At 49.4% G+C, this 26311-nt stretch overlaps 1 protein-coding gene across 1 annotated transcript in view; it reads right to left on the minus strand.

Annotated features, from left to right (window-relative positions):
• The window catches only part of lnp1 (leukemia NUP98 fusion partner 1), a 44409-nt gene extending 19553 nt beyond the window's left edge, over positions 1 to 24856 (minus strand). The window contains exons 1-2 of the mRNA XM_041790498.1: positions 24671 to 24856; positions 19490 to 19735 (exon numbers count right to left, since the gene is read on the minus strand). Coding sequence (XP_041646432.1) covers positions 19490 to 19735; positions 24671 to 24856 — 432 coding nt within the window. The remainder of the gene's footprint in view (positions 1 to 19489; positions 19736 to 24670) is intronic.
• Between the last annotated feature and the right edge of the window lie 1455 nt (positions 24857 to 26311).

Raw genomic sequence — 26311 nt, forward strand, 5'->3', positions numbered from 1 at the left:
CACTGGGACTCCAGCATCACTGTCCTCCTGCACATCACTTACCTCCTGCACCATCACTGTCCTCCTGCACATCACTGACCTCCTGCACCATCACTGACCTCCTGCAGCATCACTGATCTTCTGCAGCATCATTGTCCTCCTGCACATCACTGACCTCCTGAAACATCACTGTCCTCCTGCAGCATCACTGACCTCCTGCAGCATCACTGACCTCATGCAGCATCACTGTCCTCCTGCACCATCACTGACCTACCTGCACCATCACTGACCTCCTGCAGCATCACAGACCTACCTGCTTCATCACTGACCTCCTGCAGCATTACTGACCTCCTGTAACATCACTGTCCTCCTACACCATCACTTTCCTCCTGCAGCATCACTGTCCTACTGCACCATTACTGTCCTCCTGCACCATCACTGTCCTCCTGCACCATCACTGTCCTGCAGCATCAATGTCCTCCTGCAGCATCACTTTCCTACTGCACCATTACTGACCTTCTGCTTTATCACTGACCTCCTGCACCATCACTGACCTCCTGCACCATCACTGTCCTGCTGCACCATCACTGACCTCTTGCACCATCACTGTCCTCCTGCAGCATCACTATGCTCCTGCAGTATCACGGTCCTCCTGCACCATCACTGACCTCCTGCACCATCACTGACCTCCTGCACCATCACTGACCTTCTGCACCATCACTGTCCTCCTGCAGCATCACTGACCTCCTGTTTTATCACTGATCTCCTGCTTCATCACTGACCTCCTGCAGCATCACTGACCTTCTGCACCATCACTGTCCTCCTGCACCATCACTGACCTCCTGCAGCATCACTGTCCTCCTGCAACATCACTGACCTCCTGCACCATCACTGTCCTCCTGCACATCACTGACCTCCTGCACCATCACTGACCTCCTGCAGCATCACTGATCTTCTGCAGCATCATTGTCCTCCTGCACATCACTGACCTCCTGAAACATCACTGTCCTCCTGCAGCATCACTGACCTCCTGCAGCATCACTGACCTCATGCAGCATCACTGTCCTCCTGCACCATCACTGACCTACCTGCACCATCACTGACCTCCTGCAGCATCACAGACCTACCTGCTTCATCACTGACCTCCTGCAGCATTACTGACCTCCTGTAACATCACTGTCCTCCTACACCATCACTTTCCTCCTGCAGCATCACTGTCCTACTGCACCATTACTGTCCTCCTGCACCATCACTGTCCTCCTGCACCATCACTGACCTCCTGCAGCATCAATGTCCTCCTGCACCATCACTGACCTCCTGCACCATCACTGACCTCCTGCACCATCACTGACCTCCTGCACCATCACTGTCCTCCTGCACCATCACTGACCTCCTGCACCATCTCTGACCTCCTGCACCATCACTTTCCTACTGCACCATTACTGACCTTCTGCTTTATCACTGACCTCCTGCACCATCACTGACCTCCTGCACCATCACTGTCCTGCTGCACCATCACTGACCTCTTGCACCATCACTGTCCTCCTGCAGGATCACTTTGCTCCTGCAGCATCACGGTCCTCCTGCACCATCACTGACCTCCTGCACCATCACTGACCTCCTGCACCATCACTGACCTTCTGCACCATCACTGTCCTCCTGCAGCATCACTGACCTCCTGTTTTATCACTGATCTCCTGCTTCATCACTGACCTCCTGCAGCATCACTGACCTTCTGCACCATCACTGTCCTCCTGCACCATCACTGACCTCCTGCAGCATCACTGTCCTCCTGCAGCATCACTGACCTCCTGCAGCATCACTGACTTCCTGCCCCATCACTGACCTCCTGCAGCATCACTGACCTCCTGCGCCATCACTGACCTACCTGCACCATCACTGACCTCCTGCGTCATCACTGACCTCCTGCACCATCACTGTACTCCTGCAGCATCACTGACCTCCTGTTTTATCACTGATCTCCTGCTTCATCACTGACCTCCTGCACCATTACTGACCTTCTGCACCATCACTGTCCTCCTGCACCATCACTGACCTCCTGCAGCATCACTGACATCCTGCCCCATCACTGACCTCCTGCAGCATCACTGTACTCCTGCACCATCACTGACTCCTGCACCATCACTGATCTTCTGCACCATCACTGTCCGCCTGCAGCATCACTGATCTTCTGCACCATCACTGTCCTCCTGCAGCATCACAGACCTACCTGCTTCATCACTGACCTCCTGCAGCATTACTGACCTCCTGTAACATCACTGTCCTCCTACACCATCACTTTCCTCCTGCAGCATCACTGTCCTACTGCACCATTACTGTCCTCCTGCACCATCACTGTCCTCCTGCACCATCACTGACCTCCTGCAGCATCACTGTCCTCCTGCACCATCACTGACCTCCTGCACCATCACTGACCTCCTGCACCATCACTGACCTCCTGCACCATCACTGTCCTCCTGCACCATCACTGACCTCCTGCACCATCACTGACCTCCTGCACCATCACTTTCCTACTGCACCATAACTGACCTTCTGCTTCATCACTGACCTCCTGCAGCATCACTGACCTCCTGCAGCATCACTGTCCTGCTGCACCATCACTGACCTCTTGCACCATCACTGTCCTCCTGCAGCATCACTTTGCTCCTGCAGCATCACTGACCTCCTGCACCATCACTGACCTCCTGCACCATCACTGACCTTCTGCACCATCACTGTCCTCCTGCAGCATCACTGACCTCCTGTTTTATCACTGATCTCCTGCTTCATCACTGACCTCCTGCAGCATCACTGACCTTCTGCACCATCACTGTCCTCCTGCACCATCACTGACCTCCTGCAGCATCACTGTCCTCCTGCAGCATCACTGACCTCCTGCAGCATCACTGACTTCCTGCCCCATCACTGACCTCCTGCAGCATCACTGACCTCCTGCGCCATCACTGGCCGCCTCCACCATTACTGACATCCTGCGTCATCACTGACCTCCTGCACCATCACTGTACTCCTGCAGCATCACTGACCTCCTGGAGCATCACTGTCCTCCTGTAGCATCACTGACCTCCTGCAGCATTACTGTCCTCCTGTAGCATCACTGACCTCCTGCAGCATCACTGTCCTCCTGCACATCACTGACCTCCTGCACCATCACTGTCCTCCTGCACATCACTGACCTCCTGCACCATCACTGACCTCCTGCAGCATCACTGATCTTCTGCACCATCACTGTCCTCCTGCACCATCACTGACCTCCTGTTTTATCACTGATCTCCTGCTTCATCACTGACCTCCTGCAGCATCACTGACCTTCTGCACCATCACTGTCCTCCTGCACATCACTGACCTCCTGCACCATCACTGACCTCCTGCAGCATCACTGATCTTCTGCAGCATCATTGTCCTCCTGCACATCACTGACCTCCTGAAACATCACTGTCCTCCTGCAGCATCACTGACCTCCTGCAGCATCACTGACCTCATGCAGCATCACTGTCCTCCTGTAGCATCACTGACCTACCTGCACCATCACTGACCTCCTGCAGCATCACAGACCTACCTGCTTCATCACAGACCTCCTGCAGCATTACTGACCTCCTGTAACATCACTGTCCTCCTACACCATCACTTTCCTCCTGCAGCATCACTGTCCTACTGCACCATTACTGTCCTCCTGCACCATCACTGTCCTCCTGCACCATCACTGACCTCCTGCAGCATCAATATCCTCCTGCACCATCACTGACCTCCTGCACCATCACTGACCTCCTGCACCATCACTTTCCTACTGCACCATTACTGACCTTCTGCTTTATCACTGACCTCCTGCACCATCACTGACCTCCTGCACCATCACTGTCCTGCTGCACCATCACTGACCTCTTGCACCATCACTGTCCTCCTGCAGGATCACTTTGCTCCTGCAGCATCACGGTCCTCCTGCACCATCACTGACCTCCTGCACCATCACTGACCTCCTGCACCATCACTGACCTTCTGCACCATCACTGTCCTCCTGCAGCATCACTGACCTCCTGTTTTATCACTGATCTCCTGCTTCATCACTGACCTCCTGCAGCATCACTGACCTTCTGCACCATCACTGTCCTCCTGCACCATCACTGACCTCCTGCAGCATCACTGTCCTCCTGCAGCATCACTGACCTCCTGCAGCATCACTGACTTCCTGCCCCATCACTGACCTCCTGCAGCATCACAGACCTACCTGCTTCATCACTGACCTCCTGCAGCATTAATGACCTCCTGTAACATCACTGTCCTCCTACACCATCACTTTCCTCCTGCAGCATCACTGACCTCCTGGAGCATCACTGTCCTCCTGTAGCATCACTGACCTCCTGCAGCATTACTGTCCTCCTGTAGCATCACTGACCTCCTGCAGCATCACTGTCCTCCTGCACATCACTGACCTCCTGCACCATCACTGTCCTCCTGCACATCACTGACCTCCTGCACCATCACTGACCTCCTGCAGCATCACTGATCTTCTGCACCATCACTGTCCTCCTGCAGCATCACTGACCTCCTGTTTTATCACTGATCCCCTGCTTCATCACTGACCTCCTGCAGCATCACTGACCTTCTGCACCATCACTGTCCTCCTGCACCATCACTGACCTCCTGCAGCATCACTCTCCTCCTGCAACATCACTGACCTCCTGCACCATCACTGTCCTCCTGCACATCACTGACCTCCTGCACCATCACTGACCTCCTGCAGCATCACTGATCTTCTGCAGCATCATTGTCCTCCTGCACATCACTGACCTCCTGAAACATCACTGTCCTCCTGCAGCATCACTGACCTCCTGCAGCATCACTGACCTCATGCAGCATCACTGTCCTCCTGCACCATCACTGACCTACCTGCACCATCACTGACCTCCTGCAGCATCACAGACCTACCTGCTTCATCACTGACCTCCTGCAGCATTACTGACCTCCTGTAACATCACTGTCCTCCTACACCATCACTTTCCTCCTGCAGCATCACTGTCCTACTGCACCATTACTGTCCTCCTGCACCATCACTGTCCTCCTGCACCATCACTGTCCTCCTGCACCATCACTGACCTCCTGCACCATCACTGTCCTCCTGCACCATCACTGACCTCCTGCACCATCACTGACCTCCTGCACCATCACTTTCCTACTGCACCATTACTGACCTTCTGCTTTATCACTGACCTCCTGAACCATCAAAGACCTACTGAACAAACACTGTCATTCTGCACCATCACTGACCTCGTGCACCATCACTGTCCTCCTGCACCATCACTGTCCTCCTGCACCATCACTGTCCTCCTGCACCATCACTGACCTCCTGCACCATCACTGACCTCCTGCACCATCACTGACCTTCTGCACCATCACTGTCCTCCTGCAGCATCACTGACCTCCTGTTTTATCACTGATCTCCTGCTTCATCACTGACCTCCTGCAGCATCACTGACCTTCTGCAGCATCACTGTCCTCCTGCACCATCACTGACCTCCTGCAGCATCACTGTCCTCCTGCAGCATCACTGACCTCCTGCAGCATCACTGACTTCCTGCCCCATCACTGACCTCCTGCAGCATCACTGACCTACTGCACCATCACTGTCCTCCTGCACATCACTGACCTCCTGCACCATCACTGTACTCCTGCAGCATCACTGACCTCCTGTTTTATCACTGATCTCCTGCTTCATCACTGACCTCCTGCACCATTACTGACCTTCTGCACCATCACTGTCCTCCTGCACCATCACTGACCTCCTGCAGCATCACTGTCCTCCTGCAGCATCACTGACTTCCTGCCCCATCACTGACCTCCTGCAGCATCACTGACCTCCTGCGCCATCACTGGCCGCCTCCACCATTACTGACATCCTGCGTCATCACTGACCTCCTGCACCATCACTGTACTCCTGCACCATCACTGACTCCTGCACCATCACTGATCTTCTGCACCATCACTGTCCGCCTGCAGCATCACTGATCTTCTGCACCATCACTGTCCTCCTGCAGTATGACTGTACTCCTGCACCATCACTGTCCTCCTGCAGCATAACTGAACTCCTGCACCATCACTGTCCTCCTGCAGCATCACAGACCTCCCTGCTTCATCACTGACCTCCTGCAGCATTACTGACCTCCTGTAAAGTCACTGTCCTCCTACACCATCACTTTCCTCCTGCAGCATCACTGTCCTACTGCACCATTACTGTCCTCCTGCAGCATCACTGACCTCCTGCACCATCACTGACCTCCTGCACCATCACTTTCCTACTGCACCATTACTGACCTTCTGCTTTATCACTGACCTCCTGCACCATCACTGACCTCCTGCACCATCACTGTCCTGCTGCACCATCACTGACCTCTTGCACCATCACTGTCCTCCTGCAGGATCACTTTGCTCCTGCAGCATCACGGTCCTCCTGCACCATCACTGACCTCCTGCACCATCACTGACCTCCTGCACCATCACTGACCTTCTGCACCATCACTGTCCTCCTGCAGCATCACTGACCTCCTGTTTCATCACTGATCTCCTGCTTCATCACTGACCTCCTGCAGCATCACTGACCTTCTGCAGCATCACTGTCCTCCTGCACCATCACTGACCTCCTGCAGCATCACTGTCCTCCTGCAGCATCACTGACCTCCTGCAGCATCACTGACTTCCTGCCCCATCACTGACCTCCTGCAGCATCACTGACCTCCTGCGCCATCACTGGCCGCCTCCACCATTACTGACATCCTGCGTCATCACTGACCTCCTGCACCATCACTGTACTCCTGCAGCATCACTGACCTCCTGTTTTATCACTGATCTCCTGCTTCATCACTGACCTCCTGCACCATTACTGACCTTCTGCACCATCACTGTCCTCCTGCACCATCACTGACCTCCTGCAGCATCACTGTCCTCCTGCAGCATCACTGACTTCCTGCCCCATCACTGACCTCCTGCAGCATCACTGACCTCCTGCGCCATCACTGGCCGCCTCCACCATTACTGACATCCTGCGTCATCACTGACCTCCTGCACCATCACTGTACTCCTGCACCATCACTGACTCCTGCACCATCACTGATCTTCTGCACCATCACTGTCCGCCTGCAGCATCACTGATCTTCTGCACCATCACTGTCCTCCTGCAGCATGACTGTACTCCTGCACCATCACTGTCCTCCTGCAGCATAACTGAACTCCTGCACCATCACTGTCCTCCTGCAGCATCACAGACCTCCCTGCTTCATCACTGACCTCCTGCAGCATTACTGACCTCCTGTAAAGTCACTGTCCTCCTACACCATCACTTTCCTCCTGCAGCATCACTGTCCTACTGCACCATTACTGTCCTCCTGCAGCATCACTGATCTTCTGCACCATCACTGTCCTCCTGCAGCATGACTGTACTCCTGCACCATCACTGTCCTCCTGCAGCATAACTGAACTCCTGCACCATCACTGTCCTCCTGCAGCATCACAGACCTCCCTGCTTCATCACTGACCTCCTGCAGCATTACTGACCTCCTGTAACATCACTGTCCTCCTACACCATCACTTTCCTCCTGCAGCATCACTGTCCTACTGCACCATTACTGTCCTCCTGCACCATCACTGTCCTCCTGCACCATCACTGTCCTCCTGCACCATCACTGTCCTCCTGCACCATCACTGACCTCCTGCACCATCACTGTCCTCCTGCACCATCACTGACCTCCTGCACCATCACTGACCTCCTGCACCATCACTTTCCTACTGCACCATTACTGTCCTGCTGCACCATCACTGACCTCTTGCACCATCACTGTCCTCCTGCAGGATCACTTTGCTCCTGCAGCATCACGGTCCTCCTGCACCATCACTGACCTCCTGCACCATCACTGACCTCCTGCACCATCACTGACCTTCTGCACCATCACTGTCCTCCTGCAGCATCACTGACCTCCTGTTTTATCACTGATCTCCTGCTTCATCACTGACCTCCTGCAGCATCACTGACCTTCTGCACCATCACTGTCCTCCTGCACCATCACTGACCTCCTGCAGCATCACTGTCCTCCTGCAGCATCACTGACCTCCTGCAGCATCACTGACTTCCTGCCCCATCACTGACCTCCTGCAGCATCACTGACCTCCTGCGCCATCACTGGCCGCCTCCACCATTACTGACATCCTGCGTCATCACTGACCTCCTGCACCATCACTGTACTCCTGCACCATCACTGACTCCTGCACCATCACTGATCTTCTGCACCATCACTGTCCGCCTGCAGCATCACTGATCTTCTGCACCATCACTGTCCTACTGCACCATGACTGTACTCCTGCACCATCACTGTCCTCCTGCACCATCACTGACCTCCTGCAGCATCAATGTCCTCCTGCACCATCACTGACCTCCTGCACCATCACTGACCTCCTGCAGCATCACTGACTTCCTGCCCCATCACTGACCTCCTGCAGCATCACTGACCTCCTGCGCCATCACTGGCCGCCTCCACCATTACTGACATCCTGCGTCATCACTGACCTCCTGCACCATCACTGTACTCCTGCAGCATCACTGACCTCCTGTTTTATCACTGATCTCCTGCTTCATCACTGACCTCCTGCACCATTACTGACCTTCTGCACCATCACTGTCCTCCTGCACCATCACTGACCTCCTGCAGCATCACTGTCCTCCTGCAGCATCACTGACTTCCTGCCCCATCACTGACCTCCTGCAGCATCACTGACCTCCTGCGCCATCACTGGCCGCCTCCACCATTACTGACATCCTGCGTCATCACTGACCTCCTGCACCATCACTGTACTCCTGCACCATCACTGAATCCTGCACCATCACTGATCTTCTGCACCATCACTGTCCGCCTGCAGCATCACTGATCTTCTGCACCATCACTGTCCTCCTGCAGCATGACTGTACTCCTGCACCATCACTGTCCTCCTGCAGCATAACTGAACTCCTGCACCATCACTGTCCTCCTGCAGCATCACAGACCTACCTGCTTCATCACTGACCTCCTGCAGCATTACTGACCTCCTGTAACATCACTGTCCTCCTACACCATCACTTTCCTCCTGCAGCATCACTGTCCTACTGCACCATTACTGTCCTCCTGCACCATCACTGTCCTCCTGCACCATCACTGACCTCCTGCAGCATCAATGTCCTCCTGCACCATCACTGACGTCGTGCACCATCACTGACCTCCTGCACCATCACTGACCTCCTGCACCATCACTGTCCTCCTGCACCATCACTGACCTCCTGCACCATCACTGACCTCCTGCACCATCACTTTCCTACTGCACCATTACTGACCTTCTGCTTTATCACTGACCTCCTGCACCATCACTGACCTCCTGCAGCATCACTGTCCTGCTGCACCATCACTGACCTCTTGCACCATCACTGTCCTCCTGCAGCATCACTTTGCTCCTGCAGCATCACTGACCTCCTGCACCATCACTGACCTCCTGCACCATCACTGACCTTCTGCACCATCACTGTCCTCCTGCAGCATCACTGACCTCCTGTTTTATCACTGATCTCCTGCTTCATCACTGACCTCCTGCAGCATCACTGACCTTCTGCACCATCACTGTCCTCCTGCACCATCACTGACCTCCTGCAGCATCACTGTCCTCCTGCAGCATCACTGACCTCCTGCAGCATCACTGACTTCCTGCAGCATTACTGTCCTCCTGTAGCATCACTGACCTCCTGCAGCATCACTGTCCTCCTGCACATCACTGACCTCCTGCACCATCACTGTCCTCCTGCACATCACTGACCTCCTGCACCATCACTGACCTCCTGCAGCATCACTGATCTTCTGCACCATCACTGTCCTCCTGCAGCATCACTGACCTCCTGTTTTATCACTGATCCCCTGCTTCATCACTGACCTCCTGCAGCATCACTGACCTTCTGCACCATCACTGTCCTCCTGCACCATCACTGACCTCCTGCAGCATCACTCTCCTCCTGCAACATCACTGACCTCCTGCACCATCACTGTCCTCCTGCACATCACTGACCTCCTGCACCATCACTGACCTCCTGCAGCATCACTGATCTTCTGCAGCATCATTGTCCTCCTGCACATCACTGACCTCCTGAAACATCACTGTCCTCCTGCAGCATCACTGACCTCCTGCAGCATCACTGACCTCATGCAGCATCACTGTCCTCCTGCACCATCACTGACCTACCTGCACCATCACTGACCTCCTGCAGCATCACAGACCTACCTGCTTCATCACTGACCTCCTGCAGCATTACTGACCTCCTGTAACATCACTGTCCTCCTACACCATCACTTTCCTCCTGCAGCATCACTGTCCTACTGCACCATTACTGTCCTCCTGCACCATCACTGTCCTCCTGCACCATCACTGACCTCCTGCAGCATCAATGTCCTCCTGCACCATCACTGACCTCCTGCACCATCACTGACCTCCTGCACCATCACTGTCCTCCTGCACCATCACTGACCTCCTGCACCATCACTGACCTCCTGCACCATCACTTTCCTACTGCACCATTACTGACCTTCTGCTTTATCACTGACCTCCTGCACCATCACTGACCTCCTGCACCATCACTGTCCTGCTGCACCATCACTGACCTCTTGCACCATCACTGTCCTCCTGCAGGATCACTTTGCTCCTGCACCATCACGGTCCTCCTGCACCATCACTGACCTCCTGCACCATCACTGACCTCCTGCACCATCACTGACCTTCTGCACCATCACTGTCCTCCTGCAGCATCACTGACCTCCTGTTTTATCACTGATCTCCTGCTTCATCACTGACCTCCTGCAGCATCACTGACCTTCTGCAGCATCACTGTCCTCCTGCAGCATCACTGTCCTCCTGCAGCATCACTGTCCTCCTGCAGCATCACTGACCTCCTGCAGCATCACTGACTTCCTGCCCCATCACTGACCTCCTGCAGCATCACTGACCTCCTGCGCCATCACTGGCCGCCTCCACCATTACTGACATCCTGCGTCATCACTGACCTCCTGCACCATCACTGTACTCCTGCAGCATCACTGACCTCCTGTTTTATCACTGATCTCCTGCTTCATCACTGACCTCCTGCACCATTACTGACCTTCTGCACCATCACTGTCCTCCTGCACCATCACTGACCTCCTGCAGCATCACTGTCCTCCTGCAGCATCACTGACTTCCTGCCCCATCACTGACCTCCTGCAGCATCATTGACCTCCTGCGCCATCACTGGCCGCCTCCACCATTACTGACATCCTGCGTCATCACTGACCTCCTGCACCATCACTGTACTCCTGCACCATCACTGACTCCTGCACCATCACTGATCTTCTGCACCATCACTGTCCGCCTGCAGCATCACTGATCTTCTGCACCATCACTGTCCTCCTGCAGCATGACTGTACTCCTGCACCATCACTGTCCTCCTGCAGCATAACTGAACTCCTGCACCATCACTGTCCTCCTGCAGCATCACAGACCTCCCTGCTTCATCACTGACCTCCTGCAGCATTACTGACCTCCTGTAACATCACTGTCCTCCTACACCATCACTTTCCTCCTGCAGCATCACTGTCCTACTGCACCATTACTGTCCTCCTGCACCATCACTGTCCTCCTGCACCATCACTGACCTCCTGCACCATCACTGTCCTCCTGCACCATCACTGACCTCCTGCACCATCACTGACCTCCTGCACCATCACTTTCCTACTGCACCATTACTGACCTTCTGCTTTATCACTGACCTCCTGCACCATCACTGACCTCCTGCACCATCACTGTCCTGCTGCACCATCACTGACCTCTTGCACCATCACTGTCCTCCTGCAGGATCACTTTGCTCCTGCAGCATCACGGTCCTCCTGCACCATCACTGACCTCCTGCACCATCACTGACCTCCTGCACCATCACTGACCTTCTGCACCATCACTGTCCTCCTGCAGCATCACTGACCTCCTGTTTTATCACTGATCTCCTGCTTCATCACTGACCTCCTGCAGCATCACTGACCTTCTGCAGCATCACTGTCCTCCTGCACCATCACTGACCTCCTGCAGCATCACTGTCCTCCTGCAGCATCACTGACCTCCTGCAGCATCACTGACTTCCTGCCCCATCACTGACCTCCTGCAGCATCACTGACCTCCTGCGCCATCACTGGCCGCCTCCACCATTACTGACATCCTGCGTCATCACTGACCTCCTGCACCATCACTGTACTCCTGCAGCATCACTGACCTCCTGTTTTATCACTGATCTCCTGCTTCATCACTGACCTCCTGCACCATTACTGACCTTCTGCACCATCACTGTCCTCCTGCACCATCACTGACCTCCTGCAGCATCACTGTCCTCCTGCAGCATCACTGACTTCCTGCCCCATCACTGACCTCCTGCAGCATCACTGACCTCCTGCGCCATCACTGGCCGCCTCCACCATTACTGACATCCTGCGTCATCACTGACCTCCTGCACCATCACTGACTCCTGCACCATCACTGATCTTCTGCACCATCACTGTCCGCCTGCAGCATCACTGATCTTCTGCACCATCACTGTCCTCCTGCAGCATGACTGTACTCCTGCACCATCACTGTCCTCCTGCAGCATAACTGAACTCCTGCACCATCACTGTCCTCCTGCAGCATCACAGACCTCCCTGCTTCATCACTGACCTCCTGCAGCATTACTGACCTCCTGTAACATCACTGTCCTCCTACACCATCACTTTCCTCCTGCAGCATCACTGTCCTACTGCACCATTACTGTCCTCCTGCACCATCACTGTCCTCCTGCACCATCACTGACCTCCTGCAGCATCAATGTCCTCCTGCACCATCACTGACCTCCTGCACCATCACTGACCTCCTGCACCATCACTGTCCTCCTGCACCATCACTGTCCTCCTGCACCATCACTGACCTCCTGCACCATCACTGACCTCCTGCACCATCACTTTCCTACTGCACCATTACTGACCTTCTGCTTTATCACTGACCTCCTGCACCATCACTGACCTCCTGCACCATCACTGTCCTGCTGCACCATCACTGACCTCTTGCACCATCACTGTCCTCCTGCAGCATCACTTTGCTCCTGCAGCATCACTGACCTCCTGCACCATCACTGACCTCCTGCACCATCACTGACCTTCTGCACCATCACTGTCCTCCTGCAGCATCACTGACCTCCTGTTTTATCACTGATCTCCTGCTTCATCACTGACCTCCTGCAGCATCACTGACCTTCTGCACCATCACTGTCCTCCTGCACCATCACTGACCTCCTGCAGCATCACTGTCCTCCTGCAGCATCACTGACCTCCTGCAGCATCACTGACTTCCTGCCCCATCACTGACCTCCTGCAGCATCACTGACCTCCTGCGCCATCACTGGCCGCCTCCACCATTACTGACATCCTGCGTCATCACTGACCTCCTGCACCATCACTTTACTCCTGCAGCATCACTGACCTCCTGGAGCATCACTGTCCTCCTGTAGCATCACTGACCTCCTGCAGCATTACTGTCCTCCTGTAGCATCACTGACCTCCTGCAGCATCACTGTCCTCCTGCACATCACTGACCTCCTGCACCATCACTGTCCTCCTGCACATCACTGACCTCCTGCACCATCACTGACCTCCTGCAGCATCACTGATCTTCTGCACCATCACTGTCCTCCTGCAGCATCACTGACCTCCTGTTTTATCACTGATCTCCTGCTTCATCACTGACCTCCTGCAGCATCACTGACCTTCTGCACCATCACTGTCCTCCTGCAACATCACTGACCTCCTGCACCATCACTGTCCTCCTGCACATCACTGACCTCCTGCACCATCACTGACCTCCTGCAGCATCACTGATCTTCTGCAGCATCATTGTCCTCCTGCACATCACTGACCTCCTGAAACATCACTGTCCTCCTGCAGCATCACTGACCTCCTGCAGCATCACTGACCTCATGCAGCATCACTGTCCTCCTGCACCATCACTGACCTACCTGCACCATCACTGACCTCCTGCAGCATCACAGACCTACCTGCTTCATCACTGACCTCCTGCAGCATTACTGTCCTCCTACACCATCACTTTCCTCCTGCAGCATCACTGTCCTACTGCACCATTACTGTCCTCCTGCACCATCACTGTCCTCCTGCACCATCACTGACCTCCTGCAGCATCAATGTCCTCCTGCACCATCACTGACCTCCTGCACCATCACTGACCTCCTGCACCATCACTGACCTCCTGCACCATCACTGACCTCCTGCACCATCACTTTCCTACTGCACCATTACTGACCTTCTGCTTTTTCACTGACCTCCTGCACCATCACTGACCTCCTGCACCATCACTGTCCTGCTGCACCATCACTGACCTCTTGCACCATCACTGTCCTCCTGCAGCATCACTTTGCTCCTGCAGCATCACGGTCCTCCTGCAACATCACTGACCTCCTGCACCATCACTGACCTCCTGCACCATCACTGACCTTCTGCACCATCACTTTCCTCCTGCAGCATCACTGACCTCCTGTTTTATCACTGATCTCCTGCTTCATCACTGACCTCCTGCAGCATTACTGACCTTCTGCACCATCACTGTCCTCCTGCACCATCACTGACCTCCTGCAGCATCACTGTCCTCCTGCAGCATCACTGACCTCCTGCAGCATCACTGACTTCCTGCCCCATCACTGACCTCCTGCAGCATCACTGACCTCCTGCGCCATCACTGGCCGCCTCCACCATTACTGACATCCTGCGTCATCACTGACCTCCTGCACCATCACTGTACTCCTGCACCATCACTGACTCCTGCACCATCACTGATCTTCTGCACCATCACTGTCCGCCTGCAGCATCACTGATCTTCTGCACCATCACTGTCCTCCTGCAGCATGACTGTACTCCTGCACCATCACTGTCCTCCTGCAGCATAACTGAACTCCTGCACCATCACTGTCCTCCTGCACCATCACTGACCTACCTGCACCATCACTGACCTCCTGCAGCATTACTGACCTCCTGTAACATCACTGTCCTCCTACACCATCACTTTCCTCCTGCAGCATCACTGTCCTACTGCACCATTACTGTCCTCCTGCACCATCACTGTCCTCCTGCACCATCACTGACCTCCTGCAGCATCAATGTCCTCCTGCACCATCACTGACCTCCTGCACCATCACTGACCTCCTGCACCATCACTGACCTCCTGCACCATTACTGACCTTCTGCTTTATCACTGACCTCCTGCACCATCACTGACCTCCTGCACCATCACTGACCTCCTGCACCATCACTGACCTTCTGCACCATCACTGTCCTCCTGCAGCATCACTGACCTCCTGTTTTATCACTGATCTCCTGCTTCATCACTGACCTCCTGCAGCATCACTGACCTTCTGCACCATCACTGTCCTCCTGCACCATCACTGACCTCCTGCAGCATCACTGTCCTCCTGCACCATCACTGACCTCCTGCAGCATCACTGACCTTCTGCACCATCACTGTCCTCCTGCACCATCACTGACCTCCTGCAGCATCACTGACTTCCTGCCCCATCACTGACCTCCTGCAGCATCACTGACCTCCTCCGCCATCACTGGCCGCCTCCACCATTTCTGACATCCTGCGTCATCACTGACCTCCTGCACCATCACTGTACTCCTGCAGCATCACTGACCTCCTGTTTTATCACTGATCTCCTGCTTCATCACTGACCTCCTGCAGCATCACTGACCTTCTGCACCATCACTGTCCTCCTGCACCATCACTGACCTCCTGCAGCATCACTGTCCTCCTGCAGCATCACTGACCTCCTGCAGCATCACTGACTTCCTGCCCCATCACTGACCTCCTGCAGCATCACTGACCTCCTGCGCCATCACTGGCCGCCTCCACCATTACTGACATCCTGCGTCATCACTGACCTCCTGCACCATCACTGTACTCCTGCACCATCACTGACTCCTGCACCATCACTGATCTTCTGCACCATCACTGTCCGCCTGCAGCATCACTGATCTTCTCCACCATCACTGTCCTCCTGCAGCATGACTGTACTCCTGCACCATCACTATCCTCCTGCAGCATAACTGAACTCCTGCACCATCACTGTCCTCCTGCACCATCACTGACCTCCTGCAGCATCAATGTCCTCCTGCACCATCACTGACCTCCTGCACCATCACTGACCTCCTGCACCATCACTGACCTCCTGCACCATCACTGTCCTCCTGCACCATCACTGACCTCCTGCACCATCACTGACCTCCTGCACCATCACTTTCCTACTGCACCATTACTGACCTTCTGCTTTATCACTGACCTCCTGCACCATCACTGACCTCCTGCACCATCACTGTCCTGCTGCACCATCACTGACCTCTTGCACCATCACTGTCCTCCTGCAGCATCACTTTGCTCCTGCAGCATCACGGTCCTCCTGCACCATCACTGACCTCCTGCACCATCACTGACCTCCTGCACCATCACTGACCTACCTGCACCATCACTGTCCTCCTGCAGCATCACTGACCTCCTGTTTTATCACTGATCTCCTGCTTCATCACTGACCTCCTGCAGCATCACTGACCTTCTGCACCATCACTGTCCTCCTGCACCATCACTGACCTCCTGCAGCATCACTGTCCTCCTGCAGCATCACTGACCTCCTGCAGCATCACTGACTTCCTGCCCCATCACTGACCTCCTGCAGCATCACTGACCTCCTGCGCCATCACTGGCCGCCTCCACCATTACTGACATCCTGCGTCATCACTGACCTCCTGCACCATCACTGATCTTCTGCACCATCACTGTCCGCCTGCAGCATCACTGATCTTCTCCACCATCACTGTCCTCCTGCAGCATGACTGTACTCCTGCACCATCACTATCCTCCTGCAGCATAACTGAACTCCTGCACCATCACTGTCCTCCTGCACCATCAATGACCTCCTGCACCATCACTGTCCTCCTGCAGCATCACTGTCCTCCTGCAGCATCACTGTGCTCCTGAACCATCACTGACCTCTTTCACCATCACTGACCTCCTGCAGCATCACTGTCCTACTGCACCATCACTGATCTTCTGCAGCATCACTGTCCTCCTGCACATCACTGACCTCCTGCAGCATCACTGTCCTCCTGTAGCATCACTGACCTCCTGCAACATCACTGACCTCCTGCACCATCACTGACCTCCTGGAGCATCACTGTCCTCCTGTAGCATCACTGACCTCCTGCAGTATTACTGTCCTCCTGTAGCATCACTGACCTCCTGCAGCATCACTGACCTCCTGCACATCACTGACCTCCTGCAGCATCACTGTCCTCCTGTAGCATCACTGACCTCCTGCAGCATCACTGTCCTCCTGTAGCATCACTGACCTCCTGCAGCATCACTGTCCTCCTGCACCATCACTGACCTTCTGCACCATCACTGTCCTCCTGCACCATCACTGACCTCCTGCACCATCACTGACCGCCTCCACCATTACTGACCTCCTGCAGCATCACTGTCCTCCTGCAGCATCACTGACCTCCTGCACCATCACTGACCTCCTGCAACATCACTGACCGCCTCCACCATTACTGACCTCCTGCACCATCACTGTCCTCCTGCAGCATCACTGACCTCCTGCACCATTACTGACCTCCTGCACCATCACTGTCCTCCTGCAGCATCACTGACCTCCTGCACCATCACTGACCTCCTGCACCATCACTGACCGCCTCCACCATTACTGACCTCCTGCACCATCACTGTCCTCCTGCAGCATCACTGACCTCCTGCACCATCACTGACCTCCTGCAACATCACTGTCCTCCTGCAGCATCACTGACCTCCTGCAGCATCACTGACCTCCTGCAGCATCACTGACCTCCTGCACCATCACTGTCCTCCTGCACCATCACTGACCATCACAGAACCTGGGGGGGGGGACAGAACCTTCTCCCTCTGGACCTCATTCCCAAAAACTCATTCTAGATTGCACTGACCCATCCACATTCACATGTCTTCTTAAAGCTTTTCATATTTGATGGATGTTCTGAGCCATTGCATTGCTGCTGTTGTTGTTTGTGTTGTTTTAATCTGCTGAATCAATCATCCTGTAATCCTCTTAGAAAAATGCCACGTACAGCTGATGAAGGCTCTTTGGACATGATGTGTTATTTAATAATATAATATCTCAGTATTACAGTTTTTTCCAATTGCTAAAACACAATTTTGCAAACTAGGCTGGTTTTATCAAAATACTTAACACAATTCACAAAACCACACACCCAAACTGCAAAATACTACACATAGCATTATCAAAATCAAACGTTTGCACCAAATGGCACACACTTCATTCATATCACCAGATTTTTGTCTGACCAACTACACACTGTTGGGCATAATGAAAAGCACTCTCATCTTTAGTATGCTTTGCCATAATACTAAAACAGTTCAAATTGTAGAAAATTCTTCTGATTGTTCACATGCACAGAAATATTTGCAAACACACACACGCTGTTAAAACATTTATTTTTCTATTTTTCACCAAACAAGTCAGTGCAACATATGCACAGCAGATATATTTACACTGAAGTGAACAAAAATATGCTCACAAAAAGCAGTAACTTGAAAAAGAAAATTGCAGAAAGAAATGTGCAGAAAAAATATATAGAAAAAAAAGAGGCAAGAAAAATAATTAGGCAGCATCTTGCTGCACAGCTGGATCTGGCCACAACGCCTCGTCCACATCACAGGAAATATCTTCCATTGCCAGACATCGAGGGAAGAAGCGCCTTGAGTGCCTTATCCATCCCTGAATCGCACCCACATCAATTTCATCACATGCCTCTTCTATAGTCTGCACAAGCCAACTAAGGTTGCTCTGATTTCATTTGAAAGTTGTTTTCTTTGGCCATGAATTCCTCTACTAGCTCTACCCCTACCTCTCACTCTTCCTCACCCTCCCTCTTCCTCTTCCTCTCTCTGCAAGGTCTTCCTTTGTTGAAAAAAAAAGAGGTGCTCACCTGTGGTCGTTTTGTAGTGCTTACTTCCTGATTCAAGTGCTAACAATTAACCATTGAGGTGTTTGGCCAGGTGGCACATGTGTTGGCCAGTTAACTCATGTAGTGTTATTTTCAATGGCAGTGTTTCGAAATGGCAAACACCTGACTTTCTGTCAGATTTTTGTGTTCAGTGCATTCAAAAAGTTCCATTTTGAATTGCAAGATGTGTGTAAAGCAGAAAATGTGTTTAGAGTTTTGGAGACTTGAGAAGAGGTTTTGCTCTCTGTGTGTCAGTTTAAATAATCGTGCTATGCATGTCATTTTAATTTGTTAGCAATTGGAAAAAAAACTGTAACTGGATGCCACACTGAGACATAAAAAAGCTAAATCTGCTAGAATAATATTATTCCACTAGAGCTCACCAGAGACGTTGTCTTCTTATCGTGCAGAAAAAGTCTCTTCTCGAAGGACTCGGTGAGCTCAGGGATGGTGCCGATGCGGTTTTCCTGGGGGGCCGTCTTTACCCGGCTGTTGTCATCTGACGAGGCGCGTCGGGCTCTCTGGTGGGTCCGGACCTCCCCCTTCTCCTCTCTGGGTTTGATGTGGCTTGGAGCGGGGGCCATCGTAGCTGCATGGAGCCGGTTTAACTTCATAGCGTCTAACTGTGACTGTGGGCCACAAAGAGAGAAGGACAACGAGTGAGAGCTGATAAAGATGGTAAAAACTGTCATTTAACCCCAGCTAGAAAAGAAAACAGAAGTAAAGCGTGTTAGAGCAGACCGAAGAGCTAAGGTTAGGGGAAGGGGTTAATCAGTCCCTACCACCTTAAGTAACACGCTCTAAAAGCAAGCCTAATTATAGTTTGTGTATTTACTCCAGTCAGATCAATGATCATTTACACAACAGCAGTAATCACATTATCACACCCTGCATGTTGGCGGTTAGTTTGTGCACTGAAGTATGTCTGAGCTCGTCTTCACCCATAGAAGTAAATATTTATCAGGGCTGGGGCTGGTTTGAGTCTTTTTGCTGTTGATAGGACATCTGTAGAAAAACAGGAACTACAGGAGAAGAGAGAGACTGAAGCCATCAGCTCAAGGATCACATCCAAACCTGTACCCAGTGTGTTCAGGACTGGACTGCCTGTTGAGCTCTTAGGGTTTTACTACAGATCTCACAATTCCTGTCTCTTTTCAGCTGTCCTGTCCCAAAATAGGCAGAAAAAAACCAAAACAACCTTAAATATCAGATAAATCTACATACAGACTTTACTTATCATTAACACAGCAGTAGCAGCACTTCTTCCAGTGTGCTGCTTCACCTTGGAGGAAAATAAACTCTGAAAGTACCACAGGCTGGACCGGCAGGGAATCATGGTCAGCAGCAAACATGGGTGGGACAACTGAGTCTCAGCCTCCAGTAGTTCACACTTCTTAGCTGTCTGTTACCTAACCTTCATGTTTGTCATGGCAGACTCAGCGTATGTAACAGCTGAGGAATCCTCAGGCTGGTGGAAATATCCGTGCTAATGTAAATACTTATCTAAAATATTTAGCATGGGTTTGGTCAATTTAAATTTTCAGTGTCTATGTGTTTACCTTTACAGATTCTCATGGAAGTGCCAAACATTTACAAGGAAAACGATAAAATTCTGCTATGTCACACATTCAAGAATTAAAAGATACCTTTTATTCTGATAACACATATTTTCTTAGTTTTTGAGTTAAATTTGTCACACAGTTATCAAAACAATCTAAGCAGCTTCCTTAAACTAAACAGTCAGACCATGTTTGCTTCCTTTTAGCACCTGCAGGAGAGCTGCTGCATTTTTAAAGATTCATTCAGAGGAAACAATATATTTAGAAATACAGGGAAAAAACAACAATTTTCTCACATTAACCCTCACTTCCCATCTACTACGCACCTTCTGCCCTCCTGGGTCAAATTGACCCGGTCTTGTTTGACTGCTTATAAAGCGGAGGTATAAAATAATTACCAATTTTTTTTTTTGTTTCATCTTTTGTAAACTCATTGACATATATTTTACACTTGTTTTTGTTATTTATGGGATGAAAGACCTTGTTTACATAAAAGATACCTAATTTTTGAGTTAAAAAAAAAGCAGAAATTCTGAATTATTTTAACAATGGTTATGATCTGAGGAACATCATTTGATGGAATATCAGGGCTTGGTATGTGTCAAAGTTTAGTCAAAATATTGTTTTGAAATGATTTCCATTTTTTTAATGGCAGCAGAAAGTCACACTTGCTGACCTCCCAGGTCAAATTGACCCGATCACTGAGGTATTTGTATGTATGTGCACTGGAAAGTGTAATTGTGTCATCAATTGGACTACTTAATGTGGCCAGGCTAAATTGACCTTGAAGACAACAGATGCTATAACTTTTATTAAACACATGTAGTTCAACAGAAATATTCAAAATTTATTTTACTTGCAAAGAGCATTGCAAGGAATCATCCATGTCACTTTCAGGCACTTACATGGTAGAAAACCAAAGTCATGACATTTTAATTTTCGGAATTGGGTCAAATTGACCCGAAGACAACAGGAAGGTTAAGGCAATATTTTATACAAATGCAAATATTTGTCTGTCAATCAATTAATCAATCAATCAATCAATCAATTTTAGTTTTTAGAGCCCAAATTCATGACTACAGTTATCTCAGGACAGTTTACAAAGAGGGCAGCTCTTAACAATAATAATAATAATAATAATAATAATGTTGTTGTTGTTATTATTGATATTATTATTAATATTGATATTATTGATATTATTGTCATTGTGATTATTATTGTTATTATTTATGCCATCGCATATTGCATTCAGTCTACTCTGAAAAACACTTTGTATCATTAGTTATAGCTGTGTTACATTTTTTCTATAGTTTAGACTGTGGGCAGGAATTTTCTTATAATTTCTGTTCTTGAAAAATGGCAATTACCTCAAATTTAAGTATCAGATTTTGTTCAAATTCACAAAAGACTGAGCCTGCATGTCCCATAATGCAACCTGATATCTTACTTTGATCCTCTCTTCCTCACAAGCATGAGTGAATTTTGTCTGTGCTTAAACAGAGACGTTTATGAAACCCCTTTAAAAACTAATGCACTGCACAGAGCCTAATGGAATGAAATGATCCTGAAATGTGACAGCATTAATGTTTATTCATCTGCTTATGGATTAATAGATGGACTGTTTGGCACGTCTTACCTCATGTTGAACACATTAATATTAAAAGAACTCTATTTGAGCTGAGCTTCAGCCTCTAGATGGTGTTTGGTTTGGCGCCACCTAGAGGCTGATCTTTATGAGCACATGTATCTACAACAAGGTTTTCATGCCTCTGCACTGGTGATAGCCACAGCCGGAGGCTCCGTGTTTTAGGGTTTGCTGTCTGTCCATCCAATGTCCTGACCGTGAACATAATATCTCAATAAAGCTTTCTACATTCAAACGTTTCAAACATTTCATAAGGATAAACACTTATTTATCTTCTGTAGTAAATAACTCAGAGTTAGTTTATTGGGGACCAATAAAGGAATTGATTGATTGATATCCTGTATGTCACCATGCTGGTAAACAGCCACTGTGTTGGCTTGTTGTTGAGCGGTAGCTTTCATTTAGAAGAGCTCAGAGCTGCTGCTGTGGTTGTCTTTGACCTCTGAGCCGCGTCTGACAGGAGAGTCAGGCCCCTCATGGCTCTGAATACAGCGGCACGCAAGAGGCTCAGCACACTGAGGAAGAGGCTGGCATGCAAAAGTCTGTGACTTAGAGAAATACATTCATGTAGAATGATTTAGAGTTAGATATATTTGAGACACTAGAATGTTTAAGCTTGTGCATGATGTCAAACAGAACTGGAGGTTAAATAAATGCATATTTTATTACTTTTACTGCTATTAGTCCATTTCAATCTCCATGATAAACCATGCATATGTGTGCTACAGGAGCGGCACATATCTGTGTGTATTCACTGAGTTAGTCAGGACATCTTTAACTAAACACTATAACACACCTTTACTGCCTGCATGCTGATCATACCAGTGTGATGGTTTTCCACGTCTGCAGAATAAATACATGCCTTAATCTTCTTTGCCAAAGTTCAGACTTTAACTTGACCTGTTTATTTCTTACACACTGACAAACTGCATCATGATTTTACATTTGCTTGTTGCAAAAATAATAAACTTAGTTTTGAAAGTGTGTTAAAAGTGGTTTAAACAAGTTTACATCAGTTTAAAACGTTTTCTGTGCTGATTAGATGTTATAATGGCATTAAGCAGATGCTTTGGTCCAAATATGCTGCTTTTTGATGACAATGAAGAAACCTGGTGGATTATATTTACTTTCAAGTTTGTTTCTGCTTTTTGTCAATGCAAAACAAACCAAGCACTTCATCCTTACGGCAATAATAATGTTAGATAGGCTATTTAGTTTAACAAGGTTAAAAAGCAGTAGGGTCTATTATCATTTTCAAATTACAAAAGGCGCAATATTTATTTAACCTAAAATTTGTGTCAAAATAGTTTAAAGCAGCTCTTTACTGCAGCAGCAGAGATGATGTGCTTTACACACTGTGCAAACATTCAAATTAGGGCTGGCAAAAAATTACATTTTAGATTAAATCACATTATAACACTGCAAATCGCAGAAGTTGCAATATTTCTTTGACCTGAAATGTATGTCAAAATACCAGTTTACTAAATGTTTTGCAGCAGAGATGCTACACTAAACACACGTCATGCAACGCTTTGCAAAAATTCCTTTCATTTTTTGTCTGATTCAAAATAAGAAAGACATAAAATAATGTTTCCTGTCAGTACAAGGGTGACTCAAAATGTTCATAATTAAATTGTTTGTTGTTGTTTAATCTACTAAATGTTGTGTATATTATAAAATACAATGATTTACTTCTTGTATGTTAAGAAATAGACAAGATGAGGAACTTAAAAAGTACTCATACTTTAAACCGCAGACGCAGTATTGGGGAAAATTATCACAACTAGATTATTTTCCCAAATCGTTCAGCCCTAATTTAAATGCCATTTTTTAAAAATAATTCGCAGAATACCCAAATATCTTATTTTTATGTTTTTCTTAATCAAAATGAGAATGAAACAAAAATGATTTTCCCCTTAAATTCAAAACTCATTGCATCTGAAATATGGTTAAAGATCATCGCTGTAAAATAGTTTCTTCAAAGTCATCAGCCCTAGTACGTCTGTATGAAATACACAGAAACAAAGAATATTTGTACATGAAAAACATAGTTCCTGGACTTTGAGTTGTTCTGCTCTGCAGCTTAAATGTCTGATGACAGTGTTTATTATTGGGATATTTATGATCTTGTATGATCTTCCATAGCCTGCACCTTAAAGTGCCTCAGTAGACAGTGGTGATATTTAAGATGGCTGCTTTAGTTAATGCTGGAATCACTGATTGTTTCTGTCCAGTTGCCATGCATTTCAATAGTTTATTTTTTGTGGACTGTGCCATAAATTCCCTCTTGATGAAGGTTTCTAGAGAAAGTCTGAACTCAGAGTTCCATGCTTGCTTCCATCAAACCGTGCTGCTCTTACCACAGTGGGCAGCGATGCTCTCCGGTCTGCGTGGGCTTTTGCAGGTCGTCTGAAGCTGCGCTTTCTCTCCCTGGAGTGTCCCGTCTCTGCTCCATGACCCCAGTAACTGCTCATCCATTTAGTGAAGTTGCCATCGTCGTCCTCATCATTGTCCATGATTATCGCAGGCAGGAGCCTGAGAGACATGCTGGAGCTGTGCAGGGAGACTCTGGCTGCTGCAGATCGGGCTGTGAGTCCAGCTGAGTGGCACAGAGTGCAGAGACAACACCAAACTGACCTACTAATCCTCTGACTGACTGCCTGCTCTACTACACAACTCTGTCCCACAAGGCAAAGGTAACTTACTCCAATTAGATCCTCTGCAGGCTCAAGCACTGCTGCTTTGGTCGTGTTATTCTTAGAGAATCCAAAAATAAACCTCACAGCCTTTGGAGGAGTCTTTAAATAAGTGAATCCCTGTAATCGAGTTAACTCGGCTGGAGAAAGTAAAGATGGAGGTGATGGGAGTCAACAGGGAGGCAGAGAGGAGCGGGTAGTATTTTGGCGCACGGTGGCTGATGTGACTGCTGCTTTTAATCTTTCCATTACAGTCATAGGCCTGGGGGGGACAACTGAAACTCCAATTTCCCCATACTTTCCACTCACTGAGTACATCAAACCTGTCAATAATTATGGAGTGCAGGCCAGCCTGTGTTACACTGCACTGAGAGCCTGGGGCTGGAGCTGCACAGGACAGAGTATTTATGCACACCACTACAACTACTGGATCATTTTTTACTTCTTTTATCTTTATTATTCTTTATCATTCTGCAGTCCTAACACAACAGTAAGGCTGAACGATATGCAAAAATAATCTGATTGCAATATTTTCCTGCAATATTGCGATTGCGATTTGAAATTCAATTATTTAGGTTCCTCATGTTTTCTGTTGTTCAACAAACATGAGCAAGAAATCATTCTATATTATAACAAGTACAATATTAGATGAGTTAAACTAGGGCTAAGCTTAGAATAAAAATCATTTCTCCTGTTCTCATTTTGATGAAGAAAAATAAATGCATGAGCAAGAAAAGAAGGATTTGTGTAAAAAATAAAATAAAATAAAAAAGATACTTAAAGGTTTGAATAATGTATGAAGTAGTGATACTCAATGTGTGCTTCTAGAGCCACATGTGGCTCTTTTATGTCTTCATTTTAAATATTATTCTCCCAGAAAACCTTAAATAAGGGAAACTTTTTTGCCTTTTTTCACCATTTCTCCCCACTTTTCACCCATTTAGGCTACCTTTTGCCTTTTAAAACCACTTTTTCCTACTTTTTTGCCCATTTTTGCCACTTTTTTGCCACTTTTATCCCATTTTTGCCTGTTAGGGCTATCTTAGTACCACTTTACCTACTTTTTTGCCCATCTTGACAATTTTTTTTTGCAACTTTTTACCCATTTTTGCCACTTTTATCCCATTTTGGGCCCTTTTCACCATTTTTTCTCTGCATTTTCACCCATTTAAGCTCCGTTTTGTCATTAAGTACCATTTTTTCCAAGTTTTTGCCCATTTTAGCCAATCTCGACTGCTTTTTGCCCATTTTAGTCACTTTTCACTCATTTTTTTTCACGGTTTTGCCACTTCTGGACCATTTTAT

Source organism: Cheilinus undulatus, linkage group 7 (genome assembly GCF_018320785.1).
Source record: "Cheilinus undulatus linkage group 7, ASM1832078v1, whole genome shotgun sequence".
Classification (NCBI taxonomy): Eukaryota; Metazoa; Chordata; class Actinopteri; order Labriformes; family Labridae; genus Cheilinus; species Cheilinus undulatus.